Raw genomic sequence first — 21439 nt, 5'->3', positions numbered from 1 at the left:
TCAACAAAAGCTAAGACTAAATGAGTTCTAAATGCATAGGATAGCGGGCTAAGGTTAATGAAAGAGCATTTCCATCAAAAAAATGCTAAACTTTTTTAGAGGAAACGCAGAGAAAACAAACACGACAGGTTACAGACTTTGCATTTAAGAGAAGTTTTAAAATGACAATATTATGTAGGGGTTACACTACTGCCGTTTCTGCTGTTGTCTCTTGTTTAAAAATCTCCTGATGGACTTTTTTATGAGTTCCTTGTTTGTGTTGGTTTATTTTTCTTTTGAAAATTCTGGTTTAGTTATTTTATTTAACTTTCTCTTTACGAAGTCATTTCTGTTATTTTTGCTCATTTTTCTGCATTCTTCCTCCTTACACTTTTTTAAACTTATAGAATTATTTAATGCTTCTGGAAAATTGTGTCGTTTTCAGAATCAAACGTGTTAAATTTCATTTTAGTCCTGAGCTGTTTTTTTGTTTGTCTTTTTCGTGTAACAGATTTTTTTAAAATTATATCCTTACATGTAACCTCATCAAGAAAGCACATTCATTATTGTATACCACTCAGCACATTTCATGTTTTTTTCTTGACTCTTCCACTTTTATTTTGACATTTTTTAAATTTCTGCCTCACATGTTCTTTCCAGATTAATTTTATATAATTCATTGATTGCATATACAGATATCGTTTGAAATACTTATTTTCATTTACTGAATTATTGGTGTTGTTTTTTTTAATAGTTTTATTTGTTTTTTGCCAAAATCATATATTGGATTTTGTTTCATTTAAAGTATTTTAGTCGAAATCAAACCAAAATTTGAATAGTCAGATTTTTTTCCATATGTTTTCTGACTTTTTCCAGTGTCTCCAGTGTAGACCAATCTCGTGTCACGTTTTTTGAAGCTATATATTGTTCAATTGTTCACATATTAAAGTGGGTTTGTTTATACTTTTGAAGCCACTTTAATTTCTTCTGCAGTTTAACCTTATTAATGAAAATATTATGTTGAGTGAGCTCCTATGTAACTTGAAGACTATGTCGGACTCAAACGTTTTGATTTAAATCATCAGACATGCGCCTCAAATAAAAGCAGAGTTTACATCATATTTCAAACAACTGCTCTCAGTTTGTGTGAGACTTTACAGCCTGCTGACCCAGCTCGGCTGCTAACACAGGAAGCGGTTGTCCTTGGTGTCAGTGAGGTAAGCACTGAGTAAAGTCCAGACCAGGGAGGGGTTCTGGTTTTTCTGTGGCAGCCTGCTTAGTTAGTGAGAGAATGTGGATTAGAAAGGAGGGAAGCACAGGAGCAGTGTTTAAATGCGTGCGAGGAAGGATAGGGTGGTCGGGGGCAAATTGTTTTAACCCCTATTACAGCAACTGCATGGCTCTGCCCTTATCTAGGCCCCTGCAGCCACTCATTAATATTCTGTACATATGGCAGTACCTTCTGTATCATTGTCTATTAATGGGACGGATAATCGCTCATTCAATTATCAGTCGGCAAAAGACCAGCCGTGGCGGCGCAGGCCTGGTTCACACCGTGGCACAGCCCAAAACAGAGGTGTGCCAGTGAGAAGGTGAGTGCGATAACGGGGATTACAACATATTAGCTACGGTACTTTAATAAGTCAGGCACATGCAAAGCAAACAGGGATCCTTCTGCCTGGAAGCGGCTTTTCTGAACTCAGAGGGAACAAAGCAGAAACATCTTCAGTCTTCGTCCAACTTTACTCGTCCTCTTCATTGGCCTTGTAGCCACAATCTGTATAGAGTTTTCGTGCTTTCATGTCAATCCGCCGCTCCTGTATTGCCATGGATAACAACTTTGATTGCTGCATGATTGACTCTGACGGCCCTAAGACTGCAGCTCGACCCTGATATCAGCAGGTCAAAGATCAATGAAGTGATCCGATTGAGTGTTCTGAACCCTGTGCGGCCTGTCGCTGTGCAGCTAAGGCCGCGGCCTGGATATGGGCAGACTACTGATAATAGTTTGACCTCTGGCTGCTTTGACCTGCTGCGACTTTGTTGAATCAACTCAAGCAGCCACACAGAAAAGCAGCTGAAACACGGGGAGAAAGAGTTGGAACTAGCTTGTTTGGTTATCCCGTGAGTTTCTTGAAGAGGTGGGTCAGGAGACTTGGAAGTGCAGTGCTGTTTTTAAATGGAAGTGTTTTGAGGAAGTGCAAGAAAGATTGGAGGTGAAATGTTAAGAAAGATCACACAAAATCTGTAGTTTGATAAATTTGAGTGAAGCGGAGGCGACCGGGGCTGAGAGGAGCTTTTGTTGCCGCTTCCATTTTCTCCGGCAGAGAGGCGCGCTCGCAGGGTCAGAGAAGTTACGAAACTAATTAAAGCTCGGTGATTCACTGCCTGCTGCGGAGAAAAGAAAGCAAGCTGTCATTCTGATTTAGAAAAATAAATTACAATTTTAATAATGGGGGAGGATAGGGCTGCGAGAATGTCTACAGCCTTGGCGGGCTGGGGTGGGCCTGTTGGGAGAGAGGAGGGGTTGAGGGGTTTGCTGGCTGCCTACTTATCAATAGTTGCAATTTTTTTTTTTTTTTTTGAAACCGCATCGGTAGTACATTGCGAGAGCACAAGTGCCCTTAAAAAAAGAAAACCCCGGAACATTAACATACTGATTTCATGCGCATGGCAAAGGGCCTGAGCCAATATCAGAGAGGACTCAGCAGTCCTATTGTCTGCTGGGACTCTGGTCCCCTCTGATATGAAAATTCAATTATTTTATAACTAGATCTGGCGCTGCGTTTTGACAGTCAACGGTAGCGCCTTGCCAGCTGCATCAGCGTGGGGGACCAGAGGCCCCTGATAGCGAGAGGGAGGCCATTCAGACACTGACATGTTTTTGGGGGACAAGATTGCCTAAATGTGTTGCATTTAGGGAATGAAAGTTAATCTAATGCACCCCCATTATCTCACTCAGGTAATTCCAATACCACCCTCAGTCGGTGTTTGCACTCACGCACGCACTCACATACTCGCACACCCGCTCATTCTTTGACACTTTGAATCTGATTCCCTGCATCCAGGTAATGTAATTTTGCAGCGGCACATCCTTCCCCAGTCGGTTGCAAACTTAATAAAACAGAAGTTGCTTTCTTATTGACATCAGCACTTTCTGGCAGCGGAGAAAACTCAGCCAGTAGGAAAACAGCCGCTCAGTTTTACCAAACTCACCCCTGAAGAATGAAGTTTTAGAGTACAACTTTTAAGGAGCTACCCAACCACCCACACACAGACACACACACACATGCTGGCTTTTTTTCTAGGACCTGTGCTTTCATTACCTCCACGACTCATTGTGAGCGTTCTGAGGGGGGTCGGTTAAGATTAGGGAACAGGAAGTGGCCCCCCGGTATGGCCCTCTCTACTCAGACCCACTGTGTTGTGCTTATTAACCCAGCCTGGGAGAACGCGTACCTGCCTCCCCTCATTAGGCCGCGCTGGAGTGTGCGCTCAGGCTGCAGAAGAATGGGACATTAATTAGTATTCTCTGCAGGGGGAACCGCCATTAGCACTTAATTAGCAGTAAGAGCGCCATTCAGTTGGCCAGCCAGTTAGCATCTTAACATAATATGTCATATGTGTTTTTGAGTCACAGTAAAATGCTGCTACAAGATGTTATTTTTCTGGACATGGGCTCTGCTTCCATGTGGCTCTGTGTTGTTTTCTGGCTGAGGCCACACATCAAACGTGTGGTTCTGTGTCAGCATGGACCCCTCCTCATCCTCCAGGTTAAACTCTGTCCTCTCGCTGCGGTTGACCTGCATAGGGCCAAATGCTGTTTTCCGCCGCTCAGAGCGGCTCGGGGTGGTAAAGTGGCCGATTCAGTGGACTCGGGTCAACTTTCCCCATTGGTCGTGGTGAAGTTCCTTTGATCTGTTGAGTAGCCATTCATCTCTGTCTTTTCTCTGTGTTCTCTGTCCAGCACCATCACCACTGAGGAGGACAAGGGAGGCTGTTAACCCACCTTGGTCTGCTCCTCGCCCTGCTTTTTCTCTCTTTTCCTCTGTTTCTCACCCTTCCTCCCCTCTCTGCCCTCCCCAGCAGCTCTTGGAGAATCAGGCTCGGTACCTTTCACTTTCAGCAATCTGAGAGGTGGAGAGCTGTCATTTGCCAATTTGGCCTGAATGGGGCGGACAGCGGATTGAATGTCGTTTTCCCACCAGGCTGCACCATCCATACCAGCAGGGGAGGGAGGGGGTTTCAGGGAGTGGGGTGTAATGCTAGGGCAAAATTAGAGCTTTGATGGCAGCTAATAGTGTGTGATGGGTGGTGCTCATGTGGGTTTCCAGTACAGACGCCACAGGTCCCCAGAATCTCTGCCTGTCTGTGTCTGACACACCTGTGATATTACGCCAGCACCGGCTTCTGCCTCAGAGCCGAGGTGTGGCCAGATTAGTGCAAAAAAAACTCTGATACTAATTCTGTCTGAGTCAAAGGACTAAAACATGTTTTGGTGTTTGTTTTCTTTACTTTTCGTGTTCAGCACCTTGTGTCGTCTGCTGTTGATTGAAAGTGCTGTATAAAGATGAGTTTAGTTAAGTAGAGCGGCCCTGTTTCTCTTTTTACACAGTTATCCATGAAAAATACAGATCAGCACTTGAGAGAGGGAAAGGGCCGCTCCGGTTTCAGGCCTGGATGACGCCAGGAAGGAGATTAGGTTGCAGAAATAATTTCTTGGTTCACCCTTGTGCCCAGTGATGTCGTTTTCTGTCCTTTCCGGGAATTAAGTCAGACTTGTGATTGTTTTTGTTTTAAAGATCTTCTTTTTCTTTAAAACACTTTGGAAAAATAAAAAGGCAAGTTAAAATTGCTGGATAGATACAAGCGGTCACTAACTGGAAACTCTTTGAAAACAGAAACTTTTTGACTTTCTTTGAGTTTGAATCAGCGTTTAATAAATGACTAATAGACAATGAAAGATAATGTTTTCATCACAGTCTTTACAGTGTAGCTATACTTTTGAGCAACTATTTTTCAACATTGAAGCACTTTAAAATCCATGGTTCCTTTAATAGAAACTGAGAGTAGAAGTATTATATTATTGCAAAATACTTGGAGTATAGTGATTCGTCACATAAATTCTACTCATATCATAATTTGTGGTTGACAATACAATTCACTTTTGATTTTGGTTCATTTTGAACGATCTGATGACCAATTTAGCCAAAATCCAACCAGTGTGACTCAGAGATAAACACCTGAGTACTGAACAGTGCAGGTGAAGTTTTCCATATTCCCCTTATTTCTTACAAGATAATTAAGTGTAAAGTATACATGTGAAAAAACAAATAAACAAGAATGAATGGCAAATTCATTTATATGTTAGTGTCCTAAAGTTCAGCCCACTGTTCTTTTTACACATCAAAATAATACAAACAGATCATTCTAGCACACTGTATGGTCACATGTCTTTAAATTCAAAGTGTTTCCACACATTGGACTGGAATGATGGACTGATCATTTTTTTCTGCCATCACATGTGTGTTGTCCGCTGTGATAGTTGTGTTATAGTAATATAAATCTACCACGCCTCAATTCAAATGGTATTTTCCAATTTCAGTTATAATTGATTTATTTCATTTTGAAAGAATTTTATAATGTTCTGAGTTGATTTGATTGACAACTTTCCTCAGACAGATTGATCTGGTTGGATTGTATATAAACATATTCATTGATTAAGTCAATACACATATTTTATCACATGTCGATGCAGTGGACATTTTTTGGAATTGATAAAAATAGAATTTTTCCCACTTTCTTTTGCTAATTTTCTCTAAATCTTATATCGTGAAAAGACAAATTGTATTAAAGTGCAGTTTAAATAGAACTAATCTGTATTATTGCACTGAAACCTTTACATCCATGTAAAAAGAGAGTTATAATAAAATAAATGGTAATTTCCTCCTCTTCTTTCACATATTTTTTGCCCGTAAGACTAAATGAATAAATCCAAAATCTGGATCCCGATCTGCATTCAGATTTCAGATCAGTCTTAATTTAAACTAGGGAAAGAATCCAAATTCTTTTTGTTTATTTTTAAGTTTGACTTTATGGAGCTGCAGTGATCAAGTGAGTCGGCTGAAATTCACACGAATCCGGCTTTACTCCTCCCTTCCTCTTACTTCCACCACAAGGATGCATGAAACACAACACTGGGATCTGCCCAAGGCTACCAGCAAATATGCACACACACATCTATATTGGAAGCATTGATATCTTCTGAAGCATGAGCAGTGCTGTGATGCTGTGACACATGGATGGTCTGAAGGCCCCTCAAACATCCATACCCATCTGCAAACTTGTCAGCGGCACAATGACGGAAACAGAACACTGTTTTCAATGACGTGTCATCCTGTGCAACAGAAACAGATGGATGAAGACTCACATCACAGCTGAAGTTGGGCCTTCAGTTGTGATGTGAGGACATGAATATTAATCGTTTTAGATTGACACTGGCATGTTTTTAATCAGTTTATCAGCTTGACTTAACTTCTCTTTTGGCTCAAGTGTGAGAAATACAATATCCTGCTTCAAATCAGATCCGGTTACGCTAATTTCATTGTTCTTGGTAACACGTATATGCCTGTGACTATTCAGAGTGATTGTCCTCTTCCAGCTGCACAGAAAGTCTCTCCAGGGATGTTTGTTTTTTTGGACTCTTTCACACCAACTCTCCCTCTTTTAAACACAACAGCCTTCTTTGCTCTCATCCTGCAAAACCCTTTCAAATGTGAAGCTCCAGGTCAGTATTTCCTTGCCAAGTTTTGCAGCCTGCCTTGTTGTCTATTCTGTTCAGCTATTTAAAAAATGTTGAATATCAACAATGGCTTTCACTGGTGCATTGTCAACTTTTGTATGAAGCATTCTCAGCTGAATGAGATGGGTCCCAGAGCAGGGAGAGCTGGGCTGCAGTTTGCATTGCCACACCAGTAACTGCCCGGCTCTCTCACGCTTCAAGGTCCTCCGCCACACTGGGAGCAGCGATGGTGGAGGTAACGTTCTGTGTGAATGGCTGGTTTTTCGGCCACGGTCCTGCCTCTGGGTCTGTCAGCTGTTGAAGCTCAACTCGAGGACAGAGAGACACGAGCAGGTTTGCAACGTAGGAGAACTTGGTGAGTGTCTTCAATTTTCTGGCCACAGTGGGAGGAGGTTTGTAGAAAGAGTGGAGGGAAGAGGGAGGGGGCTGTCGAGAAGGTGGTGTAGAAGGCTTTGTGTTCTCCGAGTTAGGGTCTTTGCACACAAACCAGATTTGTAAGGAGTTTACCTCATTTTGCAAAAAGAAAACAAAAAGCTTATTTCTTCACCTGTTGATCTTCATACATAATTGCCACTAAAGTTGTCAAGGGTTACACTTGCATCATTACAATTCTAGAATTCCCTACAATTTATTATTTTTAAGAGAAAACCGACCAATTGAGCATCACCTCTGGTGGTTTTTCCACTTCGGATGCACCAGTGGCTTTATGCAGAGCTCCATATCTGTGTTTTTATGTGTGAAAGAACGGATAAAAGCAGCACTGAAAGCTTGCTTGCAGATAATAGTAGCTTAGGGGCTTTGTCCTGCTGTCAGCCAGGAGAGGAGTGAGCCTGGAAATCTCTCCAATGCAGCGGCAACATGTTGTATGTTTCATTGACATATCAGTCTGTGGGGCAATGAGCCGTCACCGCTGCACCTCCTCAGCACACTCCAGCGTGTGTGTGTTTGTGTCCATGTGCAAATAGATGCCACAACACACTAACGGTCGTGAAAAGTTCAAACGGATAAAAGAAGATATTTTTTAGTGACCTGGAAATATTTTTGTTTTCTTTTAAAAGCCTTTATTTCATGGAAGCCACCAAGCGTATAACTGACCATGACTTATTTTGGGTCAGTAAGAGGAAAAATAATACAAAAAGACAAATTTTGATTACTTTTTCCCCAAATGCATTTTATAAAGGAAACAAAATACAATTCACACAAAAAATTTTGCGTTAAAATTCTTCCAAACACACCTGGAGCACCCGTGCCTTCTCACCAGCTTGGTTGTCCTCTGGCTCACCTCTTGGAGCTCAACCCAAAGCAAGGTGACCAAATTCATCTCAGGCCAGAGCATCCTTCATCCTGTCAGTGCAGCAGGCTTCCCACCTTAGTTTGCTCTTCTCTTTCGAGACTTACCTTTAATCAAATACGCAGTAATCACCACACTTATCTCAGCATGCTCAAGGTAATTAATATATTTAGAGGGCGATGGCTAACTCTTAATTAAATTATGCCTGTTTTAATGAGACCTTGACTGGAACTAAATTTATGACCATTATCTGCTTAATCAAGTGCTTGGCATGCAACAAGGATTTGTCATTTTCCCCCAAATCCCAGTCAGATTGCACATTATGGCACTGATGATTTATGTATCATTTTAAACTTTATTTGTTTCTAATTTAAGATTTCATAAATTACCTTTCATAATTACCCTAACCTGCTGTTTTCTTCCTAAAAGCCTCCATTTTTTATTTTTGCAATTAAGGCTGAGCGTTGTATCGCTGTTACATATTCATTTTGGGAGAGAAAACAGATAAGTTGGCGCCATTAATCATATTACAAAATTGGGTGTATCTAATTAATTACAGTTAGGCTGCAAATTAATTGTGCATCCTCACAATATTATCTTAAACTAATGGAGGCCTGACAAAAAGGGCTGTTTCCTTTTTTTTTAAGAGGCTAGATTAGTGGGATCTTAATTATGACTAAAACAAAAGAAGGCCGCTCATTTGGGCACGGCAGAGAGCAAACCGTGGCGACTCAGCACTTTCGTCCAAACAAAAACGCAGAAAGTTTCCATTGTTTGTAGAGAAACCGAACATGGCAACGATTCAAGGAATACATGGAAAATAATGAGCTCTGTAATTAGCTCGTGGGCTTGTATCAGTGCTTAAAATGATTATGGCTTGATAGTGCCATCCACATGCAGTGGAGGATTATGACTTTCATTTGGTTTCCAAACGGACTTTAGCCGCCAGTACTCCGCATTTTGCATCATTTAAAGTGCGTCTTTGAGTAGTTAAAAAAAGGAAAAATGAGAAGTAACTTGTGTCTGTCTGTTGGTGATGGATGAAAAGCGCGCAGATTACAGGATCAAGTGTGGGCTGAAGAGGATCAAGCGGAGACTTTGTTCCTGACCAAACATATAAATCATGTTGCGCAATGACTTTATGGCCTGGAAGCAGAGGAAATATTTCCCCCCCAAATTTTCAGCATAATTTAATTTAAATTGAATTTATCTTTATGTGGATTTACAATTCTCTTTTTTCATTTAACGCATCATATCCCAAATGTGTGGATTCCTGTAATCTCAGAAAAATACATCAGGAGGCTATAGTTCTTTTTTCCCCTCTTTTTTAATGACGTCCCTCTTTGCCATTTAGAGAAAAAGGTTTGTGTCATTTGTGGAAATTGAAGGATCAGTTTACACGCCGCTGCACGTGATTACGCAGAGTGCTCTTGTTAAGCTCGTGTGTGATCAAACATGTCTGAAATGATAAGCAGCTGTGAGCCAAAGGTGTCGAGTTGAAGCCCTGTTCCGCGTGCAGACTGAGGTGGAGCAGAGTTGGGTGGTCGCGGCTGCTCTGCTCACAGTGGCGGGTTAAAGAGATTACACCGGGTCTGCGTCAGCAGGATTGGCCTTGTGCGTATACGATAACATAATGAGGAAGGACATGCTTCGCCTGCTTAAGCGGCGAGGGTGGTGGTGTGGGGTGTGGTGGGGGGTTGCTGTGAAGCATCCTTGTTTTACAAGAAATTGAAGCGGCCGCATTCCTAAACGACTTGGCCGCTTGAGTGCAAAAACATGAGAATAAAAATACAAATCAGCCTGATGCTGCGCGTCAAAGAGCGCGCCATACGCTCACGCGCGTCTCAGTCTGTCGTCTGAGTCTGTTCTGTTTCTGTTGAAGGTCTGAGTCCGGTTCATCTCCGCCACGGATCGCACCAAAAGCAGAGATGATCAGCCAGACGTCTGGTAAGTTCATACAAACAAACAATACATAAATAAAACAATGGGCAACTTATTCTGTCACTCTTATGTGAAACCTTAATTTGGAAAACTGCATTTTATTAGATAGTTTGTGTCTATAAGCAGAATTAAAACAACAACCTGTTGCTGCATTTTCCAATCCAGCGCCAACAGGTAAAACTTTGCAGATGACGTACATTGATTTAAACTGATGACATCAAGTTAAACCACCTGCGTTAAGCAGCTTAACAGGTAAAAATCCACTAATTTCATAAACGCCACCTCTAACTCCTCCATGATCCTCGATCATTGGGAATACTCGCCTGGTGCAATGAGGAGGTGATAATAGCAACACATTTCTTGCTCTAAATGACCCGTGAATATTATTTTACCTGCGCTGAACTGGGAGGACGCAACCATTCACGCCACACAATGGGAACAACAGAGCGTGCGTAAATTGCATCTTCATTTGCATTCGTTGTCCAAAAAAAAAAAAGGAGTGCAGTGAGGGGGGAAGAGATGATGCAAATCTTAATGAGACAGTCCCCATTGTGGCTTTAATTAAAAAAGCCATTCCTTGTTAATTACTGTTTCGCGAAAGCCTTTCTGGGCAGAAACAAAAAAAGTTACTCATTCTGAGGGTTCAGGGGTATTGAACTGAATGCATCTAAATGATGTTCCGTGGTTGGAGCGCAGCTTTCAATGATAAAAATATCTGGCCTGAAATAGAATGAGAAAATACAAGTTAAAACAGACTGGAACAATGAAAAATGCAACAAAACAGATGACACACAAGCTGGACAAGCGTATAAAACTGGAGTGACAAACTTAGATTTATGTCATATTAATTAATAAAGTAAGGTGCTTTTTTTAAGAACGTTGATGTAATTTACAGCTCAAATGCAGTTTTCCTAAATTATTCTTGACTTTCTTTAATTTTAAAATAGCCCTAAAGACTAATACTGATCTAAGTTTTTTTCCATTCTAAATAAATACAATTAATTGGAAAAGTGCAAAATAAATCTTTAAATTATGGAAAAGCTTGTGTTGCATAAATCCTGCAAGGTTGGCTCACTTTAATTTTGAGTGATTGAAATTCTCTCCATGTGCACCCTGCAGTCATTTCAGATTTTGTTTTTTATTTTTAGGTCACATTTACGCTCCCACTTGAGATCAGGGATATTTTCCCAACATTCAGCGTGGATGCTGCGGCCGTGCGCCCTGGGAGCCCCCTCGGGGCTGTGGGGCTCGTTGAATCCGTGGTGGTGGTCCTCCATTCCTTAATTAGGAAATTAGCTGCACAGAGGCCCTCATTATGAAACTCCACGTTACTCCTGGTGCTTTCTACTCGCCCTCTCTCTGCTGTCGGTCAATTTCCATAAGGAGATTACATGCGGATCAGCATTGATATGTGACCTGATAAACAAATAACTGTTCCCTGAGAATTACATGATTACTAATTGGACGTAACTTTTATTGCTCCTACTCTGTTAGTCACGCCCCATTGACCGGGTAAATGAAATGCGCGCAATAATGTCTCATTTGAGCAGGTTCACTGCAGCTTATAGCTTTTTTTTCCTCTGTAAGAGAATGTATCACATTTTATCTTAGAGTTGGCAAAATATCTAATATTTTTCTTTAAAAAGGGTCTTTTATTTGAGGTATTTCTAAAGTCATGGACGGATTGAGATATTTTTTAACCCTGCAATTGTTTCGGCCCAAAGCATTAAACTGTTAAAAATGAATTTATCTTTTAGAAATTTTTATTTAAGCGACGAGTAACTTATTTAATTTTTTGTTTTTAAAAAAAGCTTCAAATCTGTGTTTTCAAGTGTATTTTGCTTCATAAATGATGGGTCTGGGGGCCCTCTGGTGCGCCTGCAGAGGCCCTGCGGAATCTGCGTTTCTCCCACAAATGCAGCTTCGGAGGGCCGCGCAGTCCCGTGCGCATGCCAGAGCGATCCGCGCGCATCCCGAGGCGTCAACGGTCGCTTTCGATGGCCGATCCTCCCTGTGCCATTAGCAGGTGTGAAATTTGTCCGTGTTCTGGACGGTTTCAGCGAGAGTCATTTGTTAGGCGACACATGCAAATAAGGAGAATGTGAGCGCGGTGGGGTGGGGATCTCCATCCATGCTAATCATTTTGACAGCCAATAACACTAAAACCGAGTTGGCAAACAGGAGCCCGACTGGATTAGGTGACGCTCAGTTCCGGCCTGAACTTTTGCTCGTGAGTGTCCCTCCACAAGAGGTCGTTGATGTATTAAAGTTACACCTCCAGAGGGTTCAAAACCGTGAAGACACATTTCGGCAAACATGGATTTGATTTGGGTTTAAGCACTCTTTTTCCCTGCACTTCTCCTAACAATGCGCCTTTAGAATTTCACCTTTTCTTCAAGGACTCATTTGCAGTTTTGAATTACAGAACAGTGATCTCTCTCTCTTTTTTACTAGTCTTGCTTTTTGAAGTCGGCTTAAGTTAGCAAATGAGGATTTGGTAAGTTTTAAACACATCAACACATCTTGGCTTCTTGGTGTTAAACGTGGTAAAAAAAAGTTTGGAAATGTTATTCCAACAATGAAAGATAGTTTAGAGTAATTAAAATTGTTTTTAGGAAAAAAAGACTTTCGTGGGAATGTAAAAACGTAAGTTTAAAATGATTGTACATAACTTTTCTGTAATTTTTAATGGTTTGAGCGAAAGTGACGCCGGAAATAAGAATATTACGCACCGAATATTTTAACTCAGTTATTTATAGTTTTAGACCCTGGTATTATTATTTTTGTTTGTGAAAAGCAAAGTATTAACGTGCTTCCACTTAAGGAAAGAAAAAATGTTTAAAGAAGAAATTACGCGCAGCCAAAGTTTTATCTATGACCGACGACACAATTTTCTATTTTTTTCCACAATCAGCTCATTAATGCATCATATTTGCAGAGATTGCTGGTCTGCGCTTTAGTTTTCAAACTTCGCTTCTCCCTTCCCTCCTTCTTTTACCCAAACAGCTCCGTGCGCTGCGGTTGGATGTTGGAGCTGCGCGTGGATTGGTTGCTCGCTCTTCATTGTGAGACTCTCAAGCAGCATCACATGATCTGGCCTCTAGGCCTATTAACACATGAGCTTGGCGAACAAGTTTACAGACTTGTATTTCAGAGCCCAGGAGCAGAGCAGCTGTGAGAGCGGAGGGAAAGCACGAACACCTGCGGGCGCGTTCAGGCACAACTTTTTGCGCTTCTCACAGGAGACTGATCAGTAGGTCACCACCACCTCTTTTGACTCTTGGTGTCGTTTTGTGAACTTTTTTATGTGCTTGGCAGTGATCATTTAAAGTTGCCTGAATGTATAACATGATGGAAACCGAGATCAAGACCCCGCTCCCGCAGTCTAACTCGGGTTCGGCGGCGGGCGCGAAGAACAACAGCGCCAACGACCAGGAGCGAGTCAAGCGACCAATGAACGCTTTCATGGTGTGGTCCCGCGGGCAACGGAGGAAGATGGCACAAGAAAACCCCAAAATGCACAACTCTGAAATCAGCAAGCGGCTTGGTGCTGACTGGAAACTTCTCACCGACGCAGAGAAGAGGCCGTTCATCGACGAGGCCAAGCGTCTGCGGGCGATGCACATGAAAGAACACCCGGATTACAAATACCGTCCACGCAGGAAGACCAAAACCCTGCTCAAGAAAGACAAGTATTCCCTGCCAGGAGGACTGCTGGCGCCGGGAGCCAACGCGGTCAACAACTCTGTGTCTGTGGGGCAGCGGATGGATGGTTACGCGCACATGAACGGCTGGACGAACAGCGCGTACTCCCTCATGCAGGACCAGCTGGCCTACCCTCAGCATCCCAGCATGAACAGCCCCCAGATCCAGCAGATGCATCGATACGAGATGGCAGGTCTGCAGTACCCTATGATGTCCTCGGCGCAGACCTACATGAACGCAGCTTCCACCTACAGCATGTCCCCGGCGTATACGCAGCAGACCGGCAGCGCCATGGGCCTGAGCTCCATGGGCTCCGTGTGCAAGACGGAGCCAAGCTCGCCGCCGCCGGCCATCACGTCCCACTCCCAAAGGGCGTGCTTGGGGGACCTGAGGGATATGATAAGCATGTACCTGCCTCCCGGCGGGGACAGCGCGGAGCACTCCTCCCTGCAGAGCAGCCGGTTACACAGCGTCCATCCGCACTATCAGAGCGCAGGGACCGGCGTCAACGGGACGCTACCTCTCACTCACATCTGAGAAGAAAAAACAGACTTTTGCTCAAAGGTACTTGGATACTTGAACTTGTTTTTCTTTTTTTTGGTTGCTAAACAAATAAAAAGCAGTTCTGTTCTAGTCCATTTTGAAATGAACTGAAAATGGATCGGAACCTAGGCCAGAACCGAAACGCTGAGAGGCATTTTTTAGCACAATAGAAGCAATCAACCGAACTAGAAGAATTGGAATTCTATATTTTATGCCACATTTTCTGTCAATGAAAAGGCATGTGGCCTCGTGAAGGGGCTGGTGTACTTCAGAAAAGCTGGATGGCCAGTTCTTCATAAATGTTTACATGTCATGTAGAATGTCAGTCGTCTTCACTGTGTCCACATTTTGTAGATTTTTCTTTGTTTTTCTTCCCACGAGCTAGAATGAAATGTAAAGACTGTGCGGGCGCAAACGCAAGCTTTATTTATAGCATTATATGTTTTTGTTTGTTTGTTTTTATTTCCTTTTAGCTTGTGGACCCTGATGCTTTTGTCAAGAAAAAGAAATCTGTTTTCCTTTTTTATTTTGTAAATTGTTCCGTGACTGTTTTTTTTTGGACGGTGTCTCCTTCAAACATTTACTCAAAAAAAGGTTTATTTAAACGGACGTTTCTACACATTTTAAGACCATCCTCTATTCTGAATAAATTTTTACGAAACGTAAATTTGTGACTTGTGTTTTGTGTGAAAAAAGCCAAAAAATGTGTCTAAATTTTCTCAAGGCATGGCATGAGACACAAGGTGGTTCTTTTTCAGTCAATTTTATTCTAGACATCCTTTATATTCTTTACAAAACTGATACAATTATTTGATGGGGAAAAATAAGTCTTGCAACTAATCAGGTGAAGCGCACTAAAAAAGTACAAGTATTAATTTACTGCATTTAAGGGCAATTCCAAAATAAGGGTCTGAGTCCTCACCTTTTTGGATTTTGATTCTTTTTCCTTCTTCACTCTTCAAATTATTGTTTCTTTTTTCAGAATAAATCCGTTCACAAACCCTTTTCAGTGTCCTAAAGTTAAAAGTGGAAAAGCAGGACCCGTCATTTTTGTGAATGGGATATCACTCAAATCCTACTTGGATCTCTTGAGAATTTCCAATTTACCAATGTAAGAAATTAATAACCTCACCAATTCCTATTGTTACTGATTAATTCTGGGTAATTTTTTATATAAAGCTTTAAGTGGTTACAATAAAAGAAAGCAGTCCAAAATGTACATGTGAGAGTTTTTTTCATTTTGGTAATGCTGTAGAAATTCAGGGATGATTTTAAGTCTAGTTTGTAACTAAATGAAGTTATTTTTTCATTTAAAATCCTTATCTAACCCGCAAAGTAATCTCTGAATTCAACTGACATTACAAATTAAAATCTGTCTTAAAATATTTCCTCTCGACAAACTGAAGATTGCTGCATCTCCGCACCAAAAGTGCTCTGAAAAAACCTTAAGGAGCTTTTGGGGGGCAGTTTCAGAAACTTAAACCAGGAGACCCACAGTAATGGCTGCCCTGCCTTCCCACACTCCCTGCAGGACTGGATCCACAGCTCAGCACAGCAGTCTGGATTAGTCCCACACACCTTTGTGGAGGGAAAGATTATCCAGACCTCCCTGTGTTCACTGACAGGGTTTAAGTCAGCCTAGCGTGCCAGCAGCCTCCCGCCACTAACCTCACTTTCCTACTCATTTTTTTGTAATAAGCAGCTTTTCTTTTAGTGGTGGTGGAAGCGTTTTCTGTGTTTCGACAGTAGTGATCACAGTTACCACTGAGAATTTGTTTACTGTGTCACCAGGAGGAGGCACCCAGTTCTGAGATTATTGTCGGCCACAAAGTTTTCTCTAAACAGCTAAAAGCTTAGACATGTTAGTTTAGTCAAATGTATCTCCCTTTATGTCTAAGCCTACAGCCTGTTTAGGAAAAGGTGTGAAACTGCAGCATTTGCATTCATGTTTGAATATTCGGGCAGCTCGATCGTCTGGGTTTGGCTCCAAACCACCAGCCCCCATCTTTTGCTCTCCCCCTGCTGAGTGCCCAGAGGGCCTCTCCCTGTCATGTGGACTCTGTGCCCACTCAGCAAGTGGAGACAGATCCTGCGCTTCCATCTGCCTATGACCTCACAGGCCCTGTTTGCTTAACCCCCTCTCCAAAAAACTAACCTAATTATAGAGCTGTAGAACACGGATTCAGCTGATTCCCAGTGGATTCTGCTGCTGTTTGTCTGATGATCTGTGTGTGCGGCACATTAATGGCTCTGACCTTACAGCAGCACCGCCATGGGCCATGTATCAATCAGTCTTGTTCTCAGTCTCTGTGCTCATGTTATGTCAGAACATGCCCTGCCAGACCCACACATCTTGTGGGAGTTAACAGGAAAGAAGGTGCTAATGGCTGTGGATGGGGTGCTGGAGGACTCTTTTACGTCAGTGGAAAATGGTGACACGGTTCATGTTGGGAGACTGACGTTGCTGACGTCACCACCTTTCCTGCTGGACCGGCTCGGCAGCTTACAGCGGGGGCACACCTTGTGCATATTCTTGCCTGATATAATCTCAGACTCAAATCTGGAAGCTCCTCTGACCGGACGTCAGGGTAGTTCAGGTGTAAGGAGTGAACGGCACATTCAGACTGTATTGATTTGCTTTGGCTGGGATCCTCAGCCCGAAGGGGGTGGGGGTGGGGGGGGTGCTGTCCAGCAGGCCTGTCCGGTGTGCAAAGACCTGTGTGAGGTTTAAGAGATTGACAGCAGAGTGGTGTGTGGAGAGGTGCGGGGGCTGGGGTTGGGGGTTAATCTCCCTGAACTGGGGCAGATGTTGTTAACGAGCTCTTCTCAGGTCGACTCCCTGCGTGGGAAAATTGCATCAAATCCTCTTGGGGTCAGGGCTTTTGGGCTGACCCATCAAGAGTCATCCCTCTCCTCTGCACCCCTCTCCAATCCGTCCTTCACTCATTCCCTGACAGCCCTCCTCACCGATAGTCACATCTGATCGTATCTAAACCTCTCTGACTCAAAGGTGAATCCCCAAATAAAAGATAAAAAAACTCAAGGCTGGGCCTGAACTCCAAGGAGCACTAACTGGTTTTGTTGCGTGATATTAACGTTTAAATGATGACAACTATGGTGTGATTATTGTGTCATACACAACCACAAGGAATGCTGAGTGGGAAATACTTCAAAAATAACCATGCCGCTGCTCAAGAGACGGCATCCGCCCAACAGAAAGCTAGTTGAGTTTGTGCCAACACAAAGTGAAGAGGTTAAGTTAAGGTGTAACAGACATTCAGGCGCCCATCTCAGTTCAATCCAAGTCACAGCTGCGGGCATCTTGTAAAATCCCTGTCATTCTAATTTTATTGTCAGAATATTTTAACAAGCATTTTCTATGTTCAGAAATAAAACTACAAGCTGGAATGAATAAGAAAACAACAAGCAGAGAAACAAAATAAATAAACAAGACAAGAAACTCAAAAGATTTAAATCTCATTTATATAAGATGCCAAGATAGATAAAAAACAAATATAAATGTGAATTAACACAATACACTTGAAACAAATCTAATAAGGGTGAATATTTGTTTGAGAAAGGCACTGTAAACCCAAATTACAGTGACATTTCCAATATTAACAGTACTCCACTGTTTACTGTATTGTGAACCGCAGTGCAAACTGGGTAAAAATCGAATAATAGATAGATAGATACATAGATATACTTTATTCCAGACTCATGGTCCAATCAGTAAAAAGGAGAAAACAGACCCACTACATTAAAAATACACAGTGTCAAGAATACACAAGTTGAGGTACAGTATATAGTTAATAAAAAATAAATAAATTAATAACATTCTGTTACTTTTATGTTGTACGATGCCATACTGTATAATGCAACGCAATGGGAAAAGCAGAAATAGGAAAAATCATGTGAGCATGCAGGAATTTACTGTAAATAACTGAGCATTATGGGAAAAAAGATTTATGACGATTTAAAGATTTATAATTGATAAAGGATTTAGAATGCATGTGCCAGTTAAAATGAATATCTCTGACGCCATAAATTTCAATTTCAATTTCAAAACATTTGAAGATAAAAGACATAAAACAAAGTCTTAAACAACCAGTGCCTGATGTTTCAGTTTGAACTGGTCTGGAAAAACGTAAAAAATGACGATGTTAAAAAGTGCAGAACTCAATAAAAATAAACAATAGTTATAAAATACAAATGAAGATTAACATTTGAAAAGCTTCAAGGTGAGATGGAGCAGTCATGAAAACGAACAGTTCATACTAATGTTTATGATACTAACAGCTTTTCAAGAAGAAAGTTTTATGGTTGTAACAATCTAAATTAAATATTTCTGAGAAAATGTTTTTGATTTCAGCTTGAAGGCCTGCCACAAAAGCAGAACGATGGAAACATGTTTTTATTTTATTTTTTAAGTCAGCTAGACTTTTCATATTTTTTTACATTTTCATTATTTTTGATAATATCTTTCACAATTTTTATATTTCCTCAAATTTAGGATAAAACAGTAAAAAGCAAGTTTTATCTTCAATTACAAAACCAGCATAAATTTGGCCTTTGCTTTTTTTGCTCATAAATGAATCATAGAGGTTGTAAAACTCTTCATTGCAACATTTAAGGACCAGGATATAAAGCTCTCCAGTTTGTTGCTGCCTAAAGTTCCTAATTGTTTTTCAGCTGTTTTGATCCGTTCATGTAAAATTTTATCCACAGACCACATAAAAAGAAGTGGAATAAATTCTTCAGAGATGCATTCATGGTTTTCAGAGAGACTGCTTGCCTTGAACATGCCTTCACTTGGTCTGTTTTGCTTTCACACTCTTCCCTTTAGGAGAAACTACTGTCTGAAAATGTCCTGCAGCTGAAATAGCTGCTGGTCTGTGAAGGCACAGCCCAAACGTACACTGTCTTCTGAAAACTGGCAACTCCGGTATATCCTCTGACTAATACTGACAACCAGCTTCTCTTATAAGGTCACAGACTCACAGAGTCCAGACTAACTTTCATACCAGGTAGATTGAAGATGCAGATGATCCTTATACCCACTCCAATGAAAATGTTTTTCTTTTTTTGGCGTTTTTAACATGTTCTTGTGGCATTTTCTCGTGATGGAGGAGATTTAGAAAGTGAATATTCTCATTCAAATGGTGGTGAATCAAAAATGCCATTTGAAAAAGGTTGTGGTTGTTACATAGCAACTACAATCGGCAAGCCACAAGCATCCCAGCTCACTGCTCCACTCCATTCTGATGGATCCACTTGTAGATGACTAGATCCATGTACATCTTTGTTTTCCTCGCCTGGACTGTTATCTAGTTCAAAACTGTACGGCTTTTTGTTGCACTGGTAATGTTATGTTGGGGTTGTGAGGGGCTGTAAGCTAGTGGGATAGCACATAAACAAAGTGATAATGGGAAAAGGACGCAGGATTACTTCAACCAACACAGAGGTGAATTTCTAATGAACTCCTGCTGCTCTGCAGAAGTTTCAGTTTACTTTGCAGATTGTGTGCTGTTCCAAAGGAAACTTGATCAAATGTAACAATATTTCTGGAGATTCAGTCCATGAATATTTAAAAGATTAAACATACTCAGTCTCTACTAAAAAAAAGCACAAAACTTGATGTTTGTTCTGTCATGTTACTTGGGCCGCTTTGCTCTACTGCGAGAAGCCAAATTTTTATCTGATAACTGATATCAGAAAGTTGACAATTATTTAATTACAAAGAAAATTATCAAAGTTAATATATATATATGTTTTTTAATATTTCCACTGAGATTCAATGTTAGTAGAGTTGTACACAATGTATTGAACGAGCATCAGAAATGATCAGCTGGTTGTGATTGCCAAAGGCTACAGTTAGGATTGTTTCTTTCTCTTAAAAACTGGATTTCAAATACTTCCTAGTTAATCTGACCATAGATCTAAGAATGCCCATATTCTGGTTATTAAAGTAATTCAAAATACATTGTATGACTAATTAAAACCAGTCTCTTCCTAATCCAGGTTGCTAAATCACTGAGTTTGAAATATATTGCATCTTTTTTGGTAAATTATAACAAATCACACTAAAATAAAGTGGCCGCTGTTTATATGATTCGTAAAAGCATTTTTTAACTGAACTACTCCACACTTTCTAACATGAAACCTTGAACCAGAAGTAAGTGAAAACGTTTACATGGAAAAAAATATATTATTTATTTGAAAATATATGAAATGTTTAGAATGTTAGGTACTCCAGTGTGTTACTTTTTCCAACACTTGATTCTTTATCAGCTGTTTTGATTAGTACTTTTAAATATATACTTGAAAAAAATATAGAAAAAGTTGACAAATATTTGTAGCAATTTTGACACAAGTTGTTTTCATTCATCTTATGCCAATCAAGTTAACCAGCCATACCTTACAGTCCTCCTAATCTGTCCCACTATCCTCATTTTATATTTGACTTCCAACTTATCTAGTTTTACTGTTCTTTAGAATCTACCACACACATTTGTCTTAAGCAACAATCCTAAGAAAATGCACACAAAAATTAGAAAATATTCTGTTTTTGAAGTATTACAAATAGGTTTCAAGCATTTCATACAAACGTATATCTCTTTACTACAAATTTCCTTGCAGTGACAATGTGGGTAATAGTGTCATAATGTGTGTGTGCATAGTACAGATCTGTTAGTTGGGCTCATTGCATTGCATTTGTGCATAAATAACCCAAAATGGCATAAAGCACATTTTCTTCGGCAGTAAACTTGCTTATCATCTTCATCAGAAACTTTTATTTTAACTGAATGGACACATAGACACACAATGAACTTACTTACACGGTTATTTGATCTGTCATTGAAGGATGGTAATTAGAGATATATATTTAAGCAACTGTATCATATATATAGATAATATATGTATATAATATAAAATGTAATATACATATTTAATATACATTTAATTGTTTTCCAAATATACCTACTAAAAGTAAATAAAATGGTAAAAAATGACAAAAATGCAATAGTTACAGACCACCTTAACTTCTCAATATAAGAAGCTGTAATCTGTAGATTAAAAAGCCTTAAATGAGGTTGTAAGAAGATATAAGTCATGCATGCAGGTGTTTGGCACAATGAGGTTCCAAAAAGGTTTGTCCCAAATTGTAAATATGTTGT

General features: G+C 40.7%; 1 protein-coding gene and 1 long non-coding RNA gene across 5 annotated transcripts in view; one reads left to right on the top strand and one right to left on the bottom strand.

The window, feature by feature from the left end:
* LOC144994860 (uncharacterized) overlaps window positions 1-21439 on the bottom strand; it is a 58466-nt gene that overhangs the window by 1788 nt on the left and 35239 nt on the right. The window lies entirely within an intron of this gene.
* Window positions 6884-21439, top strand: part of sox3 (SRY-box transcription factor 3) — a 41427-nt gene continuing 26871 nt past the window's right edge. For 2 of the 4 annotated variants that reach the window (XR_013658258.1, XR_013658259.1), the window contains exons 1-2: window positions 6884-7136; window positions 9955-10019. Coding sequence is in view for 2 of the 4 variants with exons in the window: in XM_078953462.1 (XP_078809588.1) it covers window positions 13353-14255 (903 nt within the window). In the remaining 2 variants the exon portion in view is untranslated. 4 annotated transcript variants of the gene reach the window in all.

This window comes from Oryzias latipes, chromosome 10 (assembly GCF_053564925.1).
Source record: "Oryzias latipes strain Hd-rR chromosome 10, Olatipes_Hd-rR_3.1".
Lineage (NCBI taxonomy): Eukaryota > Metazoa > Chordata > Actinopteri > Beloniformes > Adrianichthyidae > Oryzias > Oryzias latipes.
This window is presented reverse-complemented; position numbering and strand designations above follow the sequence as displayed.